Genomic DNA, 14203 nt, shown 5'->3' with positions numbered 1-14203 from the left:
TGGCTTTTGTGGGTCGCATTCTTAGGCACTTATCTCTCCCCATCATTGTATAAGGAGCCTGGGTGCCTAACTCAGGCTTTCAGGGTTGCAATGTTGTTCTGTGATTTTTCTAGGTGCCATGACGCTCAGCACTGCAACGTTTAAACCCCTTTGTGGCTCCCACCCATTATCCCTATTTTATATATGGCAAACATGAGGCAGAGAGAGGTGAACTGACTTGCCCAATGTCTCACTGCAAGTCAGTGGCAGAGTCAGGAATAAAAAGCAGGTCCTTTGACTCACAGCCTTTTGTTCCATATAATATAATGGGATGAAACTAAACTAGGAAAAAATTGGGCAAGATTGAATTAGCTATTTCTTAACAGTGAAGACTATTAGGCTCTGAATCTCCCACAGGAAGTGGTGGATGCCTCATTGACTGAGTCATTTAAAAACTACAATACATAACAGTCTCAGGAATATACTGTTGTAAACAACTGGATGGCAAGAGGGAGGGCAATATTATGTCTATTCCATCTTTAATGCTTATGATTCTAGGCTCTCAGTTTCTCATCTTTATAAATATGTCCTTAGAATAGGAAGTAATGGAAGTGAAAGAACATGAATGATATGAACCTACCTCCCGGCCATCTTTGTCTGTGCTGTCTTCTGCATGGCTAGCCACCGTAAAGAGGAACTGCAGGAGTCTGTGTAGGGTGTCGCAGTTACAGGGAGGTAGAAGATAAATAAGAAGCTGTAAGGTGCTTAGTTGTTCATCTGGCTCTAATACTAAGAGGGAAAAAGAAAAATCTAAGAAAAACGTTGAAACTAACCTAAATGCAATGCACATACACTCTGTAATGCTCCAGCTAAAATAATAATATAAGAAAAGAATTGTTTAAGGATTTTACTGTCCATGTTTCCCATACATTTTTAAAGGTAGGTTGATACAACTTTAAATATATATCAGTTGCACAAAATATTTATGTTTTATTCTGTGATCTTGTCCCTGCCAATAGTGGAGTTGTGGGATTAATAGTGTCTGCCAGCTCAGATTTCAATTCTGCTTAAGTTATTGGAAACAAAAGTAGGGTTTGACCTAATGTGCCTTACTGTCATTATATATATATATTTATACTGGATATTTGGTGGCTGCATATATTGGGCATTCAGGAGAATTTTAGTTTTAAAGTATTCTATTTGTATTTACGCTTTAACCATTTTTAATTAGTTTTCTTACAACTTTCTTTCCTAGAGTGTGACTAGGAAACCTGAAAAGTAGCAAGAAAGAGCACATAAATTCTGCACTGTCTGTAGCCAGTTCATACTTCTAAATGCAATGTTAGTCAACCGTACAAATGGGCCTAAGACTGGATCTCAAATCTGAAACCCACAGATGGATCTGAGTATACATATGAGTTTGCAGGTTGAACATCTTTCTTATATGGGCTAAATTTAAACACTCAGAAATCTGTCAGAGCTTGAATTCAGATTTTCAGTTTGAGACCAGGAGTATTTTGAACCATGGTTGTGAGGCCCATGAATTGTCATGAAGTTTGAATCTCGGTGTAAGATTTGGATCTTGAGTTTCAGCCTGTGTGATGGGGTGGTGTCCAGTGGTCAGCCCACCCAATCACGTGGCTTGGCTCTTTAAGTTTTGAAAGATCCTTATAGAATAGGGGTTATTGATAGAGAGGATGCATTCCTGGGAATAAGTGGTGCTTGGGAGAAAATCTCAAGACTCTCTGACTCTGAGGCCTGGTCTACACTGGTGGGGGGAGGAGGGAGAGGGAGATCCACCTAAGATATGCAACTTCAGCTATGAGAATAGCGTAGTTGAAGTCAACGTATCTTAGGTTGACTTATCTTGTGTCCTCATGGCGCGGGGTTGACTGCCGCTGCTCCCCTGTCGACTCCGCTTCCGCCTCTCGCTGTGGTGGAGTACAGGCGTCGACGGCAGAGCGATCGGGGATTGATTACTACCTGCCAATACGGCGGGTAGTGTAGATGTACCCTGAGGATTAGGTAGGGGCAACTGTGGGAGAAGCTGGCTAAGGTCATATAGCAAGTTTAACTACCGCCTGTTCCAGGAGGACAGATGAGGATTCCTGGCTTAAGGAGAGAGTTGAAAACTGCCTGAATTACTACCCAGGAGAAGGGAGGAGGAATTACTCCTCCAGGAGAAGGGAGGAGGTTCCTGTCTTATAGAGAAACAGTGACTTTTGAAGTACACCCTGCTCCAGGAGGAGGGCTGCGGACTCCTGGCTTAAGGAGAGGAGTGATAACCACTTGCATTACCCAGGCTCCAAGGAAGCAGTCCTGAGACCCAGTGCCACACCAGAGGAATAAAGAACTGTGAGCTAAGGAGGGGTGAAAGATTTTTTGTTTATGTTCATGTGGGACTGCTGTTGAAGGGACTTTGAGTACCCCAGGAGGGGACTGAACTTGCAAGTGTGCAGGCCAGAGGCTAGGCCATGGAAGACCCAGACAGAGGTGACCAACAGGAGGAGGCAACCCAGGGGGAGGCTAGCAATCAGGCACCCCACCGAGGACACTGGACAGTGAGTTCCTTTTGGACATGTGGAGTTCACTCTGGGCTAGGGCCCCATGACAGTCTGGGTTAATTCCAGTCAATAGCTGAAAAAGTTAAAAACCATTTATAATGCCTATAAGGCAAAACTCCTGCAAGAGGAGGCAGGAGAAAAGAAACATTTCTTTGGCATGATTATTTTTTTTAGAGAGGGGCTGTATGAAACTGCTCAGAGGTTTGGAACACTAGAAATAATCCAGGCATTAGTGGATTAGTGGGCAGAGTGGTAACAAGTCCATGAAAAATGTGGCATAATCACATGGCTCTGTCATTTACCTCATTACTCCATAAAGCCCCAATCCAAAATTTGGATCTAATGAGGTAGACTCTTCCATCTGAGCAAGCCCCATTAATTTTAATCTGCCTTTGCATATCCAATTACAGAATCAGGGCTTAATATATTATATGGATACCACCCCCATGCATGTGGATAGATAGAATGTGATTTTCTATATACATTGAATAACATCCATGTTGCTGAGAATTTTTTTTCTGTGCTGTATCTATCCAGCATCAAAAGCAAGTAAAGCCCTTTGCAACATATGAGAAAATTCACAAATATTTGTAATGAACTGGAAATAGAGGGGGCTAGGGCTCTTAAATAAAGTGTTATTAGCGGCCTTGTGGAGCATGTAGAACTGAGCTTGTGGAAAAAAACTCAAAGAAGAGGTTGTAAAGCTCACAGAGAGTGTTGATGAAGGCGGTGTAAAGTTCTTTGGTGAGAAGTGGATCTGGCATGTCTCGTAGAAATTCCTTTAATAAAGCAGCAACGTCATGGATGCTGTGTTCTTCTTCTAGCACAACATCTACACCACGGTCAAACTCTTCCCGTAACTGGAAAAAATCAGGACAAAAGAATAGTCAAACCACTGCATCCTCATTAGTATAGTACATTACCTAAGAGAACATATTTTTGGATATGGATTTACCTACATTAACATTTCATGTTTGCTGTTCCTGGGAAGGGCAGGCACACAACTCACATTTAGTTGCTGACTATTTCCATTATTATACAGAATCCCTGGCATCTGCCAGATTCATTTTTTTTAAAGGGGGAGGGGGAATATTTCTGTTTTTCAATTAATTTATGGTATTCTTTTATCAAAAACAGTGCAAATGAATTTAATGCTCATGAAAATAAGAGAATAATATACTTGCTGGACCCAGTTATAATAAGAGTATGTAATAGACACGGTTTCCCCATACAGCCTTGCTCCATTATCCCTACTATTCAGCTCCTAAGCCCTTCAGGAGCAGAGAGAGACTATAAGTCATGCTGTATAGTGTAGCAATTTTCACAATAGAAATAAATAACTAAGAAGAGGCCAACAGTCAAATTTCTCTTGTGACCGGAGATTGCATTGGAATCCAGGTTTCTAGAAGCAAGAAGCCATGTTTGCGAACACATTGTGGCCCCTTGTGCTGATATTTCCTGCTTCTCCTAACCATTTATTCATCTTCACAAAGTGATCACCATTAAAAAGTGAACAAACAGCAAAGTGACTTCACCACAGATTCTGAGTTCTACTGTTGTTTCTAGCCACAATCTCAATCAAGAGCACAAGAAATGAGAAGTCCAGAACGGCTGGCAGCAATAGACTTGCCAAAGCAGATATGGTGAGTCTATGGGCTTGTCGACACTACCACGCGGGGTCGATCTAAGATATGCAACTTCAGCTACTTGAATAGCGTAGCTGAAGTCGACGTACTTAGATCTACTTACCATGATGTCTTCAGCAACGATAGACTAGTATAGATGCGATGAATCAACCCCGGCTGAATCGATCGCTGCCCACCGAGCCAGCGGGTAGTGTAGACAAGCCCCAAGTCATTAGCCCTACCTTCTACTTATACACTGCCAATTTTGCACAGACAGAAGAGCAGGCAAATCACCAGGAAAGTATATGCTTGCATTGATCTTAGTCCTGAGCAATGGGAAATCATGTAAATGTAGATGAGTGTGGAAAATGTCACATTTTCTAACGCTAACTTGGTCCAAAGTTGACACTTTGGGAGTGTTTAAGGGCCTGGTGTAAAAACTGTGGGTCCCCTTTTCACTGTGAGCCTTGCTATTAAGTGTGGGATTCCTACACTTGAGCAGGAAGCCTAGACCAGCCAATTTGTTCTTAATCCATTATTACACTTCCCTGCCCATGAGACCCTGCTTTGTGGGTATCATTTTTCCAGCTGACGACTTCAAGGGATTCCATTCACAAGCCAATGCCAATCCTCAGATTGTGTGGCAGAGTTACCATGGAGCATCATGAATAGAGCTGAGCAAATAACTGATTTTTTCGGTTTAATGGCCAAACCAAAAAAACCCCCAAAGCAATCTTGTTCTGGTTTATTTGAATTACCATTTTCAAAACAAAATATTGAATTGAAATGATATTTTCTAAACAAAATGGACCCCACATGGTGAGGCAAAGCATTACCACTACTTCTAATAATAACACCTACCTCTTATATAATGCTTATGGATTTATAGATCACAAAAGGTCACCAGGATGGCCTCCAAAGGGATGTTGTAATTAATAGAACATCAGACATACATTGTCCATGGAATTATTTCAGTTTGAGATATAATACAAGAGGTATAAAAAGGCAATGTATTTCCATTTCTCAATAAGAGATCTCTCAGACACATTGCTTTTAATTACATTGTTTTCATCAGACTTTAGGAAGCATACCTGGTAAGCATTAAACAATGGCTTCCAATTGAGGTTTAAGAGATTACAAGTAAAACGGTTTATATATTTGCAATTGCTCTAATGCTTCCTTCCCTGCTCAACAAATCCATTGGCACAAACATTTCTTTGTTCTTTGCAAATAAATTCACCTGAAATAGAAAACTCTCATTTCAGAAAACCCTTGTCCATCTTGTATGCAGGAAAGCCTGTGAACAGTTGTAGAAGCACAACTAAAAAAGTGTTTTGCAAAGCCTTCTATGGTACAGAAAATGGACAGAATTTTAATTGAAATCAGACCTTACATATCCCCCACTCTACGTTCATGATGACAGCATTTATTATTGTTACTGCAAAAGGCCCGGACATTTCCATGTTGTTTAATAAAATACATGATTTAATTATATAAATTAGTTTTATTTAATACAAAAATACCAAACTGTTTTGCCTTGCTATGTTTTTGAAAGCTTGGTAAAAGGAAAAACAGGTAGTAAATGACTTTCAAAGTGGAGGTTAGCTCGTTGCCTAGTTAATGACTGCCCAGCCTCTGGTTCATTCCATGGGAATGATATGATTGTAGGTTTGAACTTGCTTTTGCTTAAACAACAGATATTTTGTAGTTAAAGCCTGTAGCTCAAATGGTAACTTATTTTTCCATGATTTTGCCAATTTAGTGGGTGAGCTGTAAGCTATCTTGGTAGAATAAAAATGTCTAACTTCTTGGTACATAGCCCACTCAGTTGTCAGAACTGGCATACAGTAATCTACAGCAATAAGGGATATTGAACCCTGCCTTCAAGAATGCAGAAAGCAGAGCTAGATTACCCACTTCCAAGAGGACCAGCCCTGTGTCATGCAGGACCTCAGGTTTTCAGGACTTGGCTCATCCCGCTCCTTCTTTTTGCTCTTTTTTACCGTGTTGTTTACTTTGATACCTCCCTGTAACTGCTCTACCTCCAAACTTAGTATAACGGGTAGTGATCAATGGCTCGATGTCTAGTTGGCAGCCAGTATCAAGCAGAGTACCCCAGGGGTCGGTCCTGGGCTGGTTTTGTTCAACATCTTTATTAATGATCTGGATGATGCAGTTAAGTGCACCCTCAGCAAGTTCTCAGATGCCATCAAGCTGGGGGGAGAGGTAGATATGATGGAGGTTAGGGATAGGGTCCAGAGTGACCTAGACAAATTGGAGGATTGGGCCAAAAGAAATCTGATGAGGTTCAGCAAGGACAAGTGCAGAGTTCTGCACTTAGGAAGGAAGAATCCCATGCACCTCTACAGGCTGGGGACCGACTGGCTAAACAGCAGTTCTGCAGAAAAGAACCTGGGAATTACAGTGGACGGGAAGCTGGATATGAGTCAGCAGTGTACCCTTGTTGCCAAGAAGGCCAATGGCATATTGGGCTGTATTAGTAAGAGAATTGCCAGCAGATCGAGGGAAGTGATTATTCCCCTCTATTCGGCACTGGTGAGGCCACATCTGGAATATTGTGTTCAGTTTTGGGCCACCCACTATAGAAGGGATGTGGACAAATTCGAAAAAGCCCAGTGGAGGGCAACAAAAATTATTAGGGGGCTGGGGCACATGACTTACGAGAAGAGGCAGAGGGAACTAGTTAGTCTGTAGAAGAGAAGAGTGAGGGGGAATTTGATAGCAGCCTTCAACTACCTGAAGGGGGGTTCCAAAAAGGATGGAGCTAGGCTGTTCTCAGTGGTGGCAGATGACAGAACAAGGGGCAATGGTCTCAAGTTGCAGTGGTGGAGGTCTAGGTTGGATATTCGGAAACACTATTCCACTAGGAGGGTGGTGAAGCACTGGAATGGGTTACCTAGGGAGGTGGTGGAATCTCCATCCTTAGAGGTTTTTAAGGCCTGGCTTGACAAAGCCCTGGCTGGGATGATTTAGTTGGTGTTGGTCCTGTTTTGAGCAGGGGATTGGACTAGATGACCTCCAGAGGTCTCTTCCAATCCTAATATTCTATGATTCGATAACTAACAGATGTTACAAGGCTATCCTCTGTCACCCATCCTTTAGTGTGTGTGGCTGCTGGGAGAGAGTATGAGAGTTAACCCCCAGCTCTGTCTTTATCATTGGATCCCCCCATGGCGCAGAATCTTTGCTTTCTCAATGTTCAACTGAGACTGGGACTTGGATGGGAGAGAACTGACTGAAATTAATAGGGGTAAGAGAGGTGACACTTAGGAAAAGGAATTTGGGGGTCGAAGGGGTTGATTGCTCCCTATATAATTTAACATCCCGCAACTTCTGTGCAAGAGATTTGTAATTTGGGTTTAATTTGTGATCGTCAACTCTTTCTGGAATCTTAGATAGAACTATCAGCCAGTAGTACTCCCCCTCCATTCAGTCCAGGTATTTGTCAATTTTTCTTTCAAACCTAAACCTTGTCACTGAAGTCTACTCAAATCTCATGCTCTACACTGCTTCTTCAGGTGTGAGATGATCCAGACTATACTGAGATTGCTAACCTGCTGAGACCCTGATACCAATTTCACCAAAGGTGAAGGTGGGCAGTTAAAATTGGGCAGAGGGAGCAATTCTTATTTGACCATTTTTGAACTTGGAAAAATCAGCTTTGGTTCAAGATTTAGGTTAGAATTCTTGTTTTCTTTGAACTGTTTTGCTCCTTACTGACCGGAAGGGGACTGGAAACAGCCTACTCAGAGCTACCATAGATAGTACCCAATACCATAAAGTCACTTCCACAAAAAGCTCTACTTTCATCAGCTCTGAGGGGAAAAAATATTCACATTACTGGAAATTCTATAGGTGAATCATCAAAAACAGTCAAGTTCATGTAACTAAATGTCTGCTCACCTGTCTGACTCTCTTTTTTGAGCTTCCAACTCTGAATATTCCCACTGTCTGGAGACCTGCAAGCATAGCATATCAGTAGACTGTTTCACTGTTTAAAACTCGGTCAGAAGCTGCATTGAAACAAAAGCAATCTGAGCTATGTGCATTAGTACCACAGTAGAGAATAAAAGCATTTCTCTAAACATGTGTTTACCCAGCTCAGGAAACTCCTTGGGGCAAGGAGTTTCTCAATTTAATAAAACTTTTGGATTACCTGACCTGCCGAACTGTAGCTTAGTGCCACTTTTTGTGCCATCTTTTCAGGAAATGGCAGTGCTAAATCAACAGGCAGGCAGACAGGTGGATGTTGTGGTGGCAATTTTGCTTCAAGGGGCAGCACACCCAGGAGTGATATCACAGGAAGGAGAGAGACAGGAGAAGTGTCCACAACTAACAGAGCTGGGACACTGGGTGGGGGCACAGGGGATAGGCCTTAGGACACTTCTGGCTGTCTGGGATTTTAGAATTCCCCCCTGGTTTTGTGTGTGCCTCTGAAAACAAGGCTGAGTGTTTTCCCAAGGAGGCGGGAGAAGGAGGACATTTAGGTTGAGCAAGAGCTGTGAAGAACTTGACCTGACAGGTAGATACAGCAGAGACTGGCTGGGGAGGAGGTTTTTATCAAAGGGGAAAATGAAAAGAAGTTGTATTTGTACTTTTGGCAGGTTGCTTTTTAGTTGTTAGTCAGTCTGGTCACTTAGACTGTAAGCACAATGGGCGGGGGCCTTTATGTGTTTCCAGAATACAAATAATTAATAATATTTTGCTGCTGTATGAATATTCATGAGATATTCACTCACAAGCTAGCGAACATTAGTAATCAAAGAACTTGTCAACAGGTCTCACTTTACAAGCAGGTTGTTGTTGAGTGATAAGAATTTGAGATCTTAATAGTTGGTCAAATGCCTCGGTAAATAATGTTATTACCATGAAGTGGGTTAAAATATACTATAAATGGGTTAAATATGTGTACCACACTAAACATTATAAGAACATGTGTATATATGCTTCTCTAGTATATAATGTTTAGTTCTACATACAGGAATCCTAATAAAAAATGTATCTTTCTACCTAAAGCAAAATGAAATACACTTACCATGTTTTTCTACATGCTGGCAGCAGCTATCTACAAGTCGGGGAACCTGTCTATAAATAGGGTTCAGACTTAGTTTCTTATCCCTTGCCTTTTCTTTCTTGCTTTGAGCTTCAGCTGGCAAAGACAGTTGTAGAGCTTCTAGCAGTCGAGACTGATTGTCATCAAGATCTGTAATAGAGTCCACAGACATTGCGCCCTGTAAAGTACACATATGTACAATCAGTAAGGATGGAATCAGCTAAACAGCTCCCTTCCCCCAAGAGCATATATAATGAAGTCTTATATATTAAATAACATACATACAAAGTGCCCCTGATTCTCCACTTCATGACACTGTTTTACACCAGTGGAGTTATACCAGTATAAAATCAGTGTTCTGGAGTGGAGAATCAGGCCCACTATATAAAAGAAGCCCAATTCACTGTTACTCTGCACTTTGTGTAATCATCTATACTAGTGCAGAGGGTATAAAACAGTACCAAATGTTTTACACCTACTTTGTGCTCATTTTTACTAGTGTAATTAATAAAGTGCAGGACAGTTGTAAATCAGGCCTAATGTGTGTGTATGTACATTATCTATATAAACATACACATATGCATGTATGTGTATATTCACACATTTTTATTGCGCCCATATCACTATTTTTTCTGCATCTTGTGTAATAACCCCAATGAAAAGGAATGCAAAGTATATTATACACACACACACACTTTATATGCATAGACACATCTACAGTACTTCAGATAACTCTGCATGATCCAGCAATGTATTTTTACTTTTGAGTTGTGAGGGACCAGGGATAGGCTCTATATGGAGCTCTTTTTTGACAATTCTGTCTTTTCTATTCTAAATATTTTTAAAACATTTAACATTTTAATAAAATCTTTAAATACATACATTTTTGACCTAGAGGAAGGCACAACCTCCCATGCACTGAAAATGGCTTAAGAGGTAAAACACTTCCAAAATTTGACACCTAAAAATGAAGGTCAGCTATTCTCAAATACAAAAATGATTAATATCCCTATGCAGTGTTGCTGGAGCCACGTTGGTCCCAGGACATTAGAGAGACAAGGTGGGTGAGGTAATATCTTTTACTCAATGTTGGTTCAACAAAAGATATTACCTCACCCACTTTGCCTCTCTAATATTCTTATGATATTATTACATTCGATAGACTCATCCTGTTTAAATTCCTAGGCAAAAATCTTTTGAGGATACAGTTAAGCTTGTAGATCACAATTAAATTAAAAAGATTTTTTTTTAGTAAGTGTTTTAATTCCATTGACATTTATTTGCAATCTAAACTGTTTCTTAATAAAGGTTGGCATAGTAATTTCCTTTTTTATTTATAGATTATTTTAAAAACCTTGATATAAAAATATCTACTGTAAACATCTACTGGAAGTTTATAACTAAAGATGTGATGTGAAGGAATTCAGTACATATTGTTCTATGGAACATAAGCCACTGTAGAATTCAAATCCAATACTCTGCTGGAAACCCTGGTAACCTCTTTAAATGCAAGATGTTCTGCTGACAGAGTATACAAATTCCACAACCTGCGTTGGTGGAATATGTAAGCCCATAGAACCTCAGCAGTTCAGATGACAGAAGTTACTAATTCTGCTGGTACAATTCTCTATCAGCCCACGACTGAACTTTATAAATATTTCTAGCCCTTGGACAAACTTATAAAGTCCACTGGGATCTGACTGAAAATTAAAATCTTTCAGTTATAACATCTAAAATAAGCATATGACCTTATCAGAAATACCCGTTTCCCGGATCTCATGGAAGACTTATGAATAAAACAAGCTCGAAGTTGTTTTTGAGATTCAGTTTTACAAAAATAATGACAAGACCTTTCACAAAGTCAACTTCACCTCAATTTTCAGTTTCATTCTCTCAAAATCCTTTGTCTGACTCCCCTCAATTCCTCCCAAAGCGCGCACGCGCGTGCACACACACACACAAGGTTCATTGGCTACTGACCACATACGTAAAACTGCATGGAGAAATTACTTTTTTTGAGGATTTTGGACCCGGAGGGTGTCAAAATTGGGCTTACAGTGGAGAGCTTCTTTTAAACAATGTAGGATGAGATTTTCAAAACATTCCAATTTGGCTTAACTCTGCTCCTACTGAAGGGCATAAAGGAATTCCCATGGACAGCAATGGGCGCATATTTCAGTTAATGCTGAGAGCTATTGAAAAACCCCACCCACAGTCACTACTGCAGATCCAGAAATACTACTTGACACTGCCATCTCAGGAGAACGTTTATTCCCCTTACACAACTTGGTTAATAAAAGAGATGGGACTGTGCTCACACTATTTAACAGTGAATTTTGGCATAGACAATATATTAACATAGGGCCAGAATCATCCCTGGCATAAGCAGGTGAAAATCTATTGAAGGCAATGGAGTTGCACCACCTAATGACAATAGCCCTTTTGGTCCATAGACATCTGTAGGATTCCATCACAAAGTTCCTACGAAGAAAAAGCAACAAAGGTGGTCTCAGTTAGAGTCCTGACTAATGTCCATGCCCCATCGCCACCACAACTGGCACGGAGCCTGAGCTGAGAGGCCAAAGATTGACTATGTAAAATTAATCACCCGCTCATTCCTTGCAATACTCCCTCCAGGTCAGGGTTGAAGCACATTAGCAGGTGGTATTGACAGGATTGCACTGCTGCTTTTACCTTCAATACACATTTGACCATTTACTTTGATATAGTTAATGGGAAAAGAAACTTTGGGACTCCCAGAATACATTGCCCAGTAGGTAAAATGTAAGAGGCAGAGTACCCAGAGTTGGTATTATGGAACGGAACAGTTTCCAATACTTTCTCTTTTCATCTGTGATGCTGGTAAAATATCTTCCAGGAGAAAGAGTGTGGGAGTAATAGGACAAGAACACCCCTGCAAGTTTACTTGTGCATCGGAGCATGTATTTCAAAATCTGAAGTTGGGGGTGCAGTCTGAAAACTATACCATACTTTTCTGAAGGCCCCGGGAGTCTCCTGCCAGAAGTAAAATACAGTATGTGTTTCTAGGAATGACTGGAGAAGGGGAGTGGTAGGCTACTACCAAATCTCAAGAAAGCAAAAACATTTAACAATATTTAAAATATGTCTGCAATATAAATAGATATTTGGAAATGAATACAGGACTTGGCTAAAATCCAATATATAAATCAATCCATCCCATTTAAAGGAGATTGAATGAAGAAGAGACAACATAATGCAGTGTCTTTAGAACACAATCTGAAATATGGTAAAAAGAGTACAATCTCAGCAACTTCACACAAAAAAACCTCCCCAAATACTTCATAGGTTTCTTGATAGTATCTTTTTCATTTTCACTAAGCAGTGACAGAGAGGACACAATAGCCAACTTCAAATATCTGTAGACTGTTAACAACAAAGGGAAAGGAATTATTTATGGTAGAGGTAGAGGTAATGAGATAAAACTGAGAGGGGATATCTAGACTGAATATTAGGAAAAACTATCCGATAGCGAAAGGCCTGACTGTGGAATAGTCTCCCACAGGAAGAGGTGGTAGCCGCATCAGTTGCAACATTTAAAAGTAGGTTAGAAAAAGCACTGGAGAATATCCTGTAAGGACAATGAGGAGTCCTTGTGGCACCTTAGAGACTAACAAATTTATTTGGGCATAAGCTTTCATGGGCCAAAACCCACTTCATCAGATGCAACCTACCTTATGCCCAAATAAATTTTTAGTCTCTAAGGTGGCACAAGGACTACTCGTTGTTTTTGCTGATACAGACTAACATGGCTACCACTCTGAAACCTATTCTGTAAGGAACACTCCAATAATGGCTGGGGAATGGATTAGACTGACTTAATAAAGTGTAGAAGTTAAAGACAGAAGAGAAAATGTGAGGTTGTTATAGTTAATAATTTAAACACATTCTAATTAGAAAATTAGGGCTGCTTCTACTACAACTGCTAGCCTTCGGCTACACTTTTATTTATCTCTGAGGTGAACCATATGACATTACATCGCCATGACTGTTTATTGAAACTTCAGCCACAACACACTGCAAGCTGAAGTACTCGCTGCCATCTCTCTTGTTCATGCCAACGAGGTGTCAAAAACACAGAATGCTAGGAACTTAGCACAGGGGGTGGGGGGAGAGACATATCTTTTAGATGAAAAATTAAACCTAGGTTTCTTCTGCTCATGCCTGATGGCTGTCCAAGTGAAAATTAAATATCTCACAGCACTTTTTGAAAAGGAGTAGGGAATGGCTCCCATCTCCTGATCAATAATTCTTTCTCTCACTAACACAGATTCCAATATCTATGGCTGAATATAATATACTACTGAATTACTGTCCCATTTACTCTAATTGTTTTGTACTACTGGAATCTAACTTATTCCTTGTTGTACTTTGGGATACACTGTATTGAATACTGCATAAAATCCATTTTTATTTTGTTAACCCTATACTTTACAGAATCCCACACAGTACTTCCCCTAAAAAGCTTTGATGCGGGGGAGGTGGAGAAGAGTGAAGGCCGCTGAGGATTCCGTGGGGACGTTTCTTTTTTCCTTAGCTCCTCTGGTATCCTCAACACTTAGATTATTTAGCAGGGTTTAATTTTTCTCCCCATTTTTCCACATAAAAAGGCAACGAGAGTAGCATTTATGACAGCTTGTTACAGTACCTTCTGGGTTTTTTTGTAAAGAGCTCAAATTGTGACATTATTTACTTTACTGCAATGTTGCATCAGTTCAGAGCACGGCATCAAGTTATAAAGCCCGAGGGATGAAACCCCACAAATAAGAGGCTTATCAGATGTCCATATCATATACTAGGGTTACCATATTTAAAAAATAAAAAAAGAGGACACTCCATGGGCCCTGGCTCTGCCCCTTTCCCACCCCGGCTCCGCCCCTTCCCCACCCCAACTCCGCCCCTTCCCCAAAGTCCCCGCCCTA

The 14203-nt window shown here is 40.6% G+C and overlaps 1 protein-coding gene across 3 annotated transcripts in view; it reads right to left on the bottom strand.

The window, feature by feature from the left end:
* Window positions 1-14203, bottom strand: part of ARHGAP6 (Rho GTPase activating protein 6) — a 475738-nt gene that overhangs the window by 30340 nt on the left and 431195 nt on the right. For all 3 annotated transcript variants that reach the window (XM_034757089.1, XM_034757097.1, XM_034757105.1), the window contains exons 5-8: window positions 9225-9420; window positions 8093-8148; window positions 3253-3403; window positions 620-768 (exon numbers count right to left, since the gene is read on the bottom strand). In XM_034757089.1, coding sequence (XP_034612980.1) covers window positions 620-768; window positions 3253-3403; window positions 8093-8148; window positions 9225-9420 — 552 coding nt within the window. The remainder of the gene's footprint in view (window positions 1-619; window positions 769-3252; window positions 3404-8092; window positions 8149-9224; window positions 9421-14203) is intronic.

This window comes from Trachemys scripta, chromosome 1 (assembly GCF_013100865.1).
Source record: "Trachemys scripta elegans isolate TJP31775 chromosome 1, CAS_Tse_1.0, whole genome shotgun sequence".
Taxonomy (NCBI): Eukaryota; Metazoa; Chordata; order Testudines; family Emydidae; genus Trachemys; species Trachemys scripta.
This window is presented reverse-complemented; position numbering and strand designations above follow the sequence as displayed.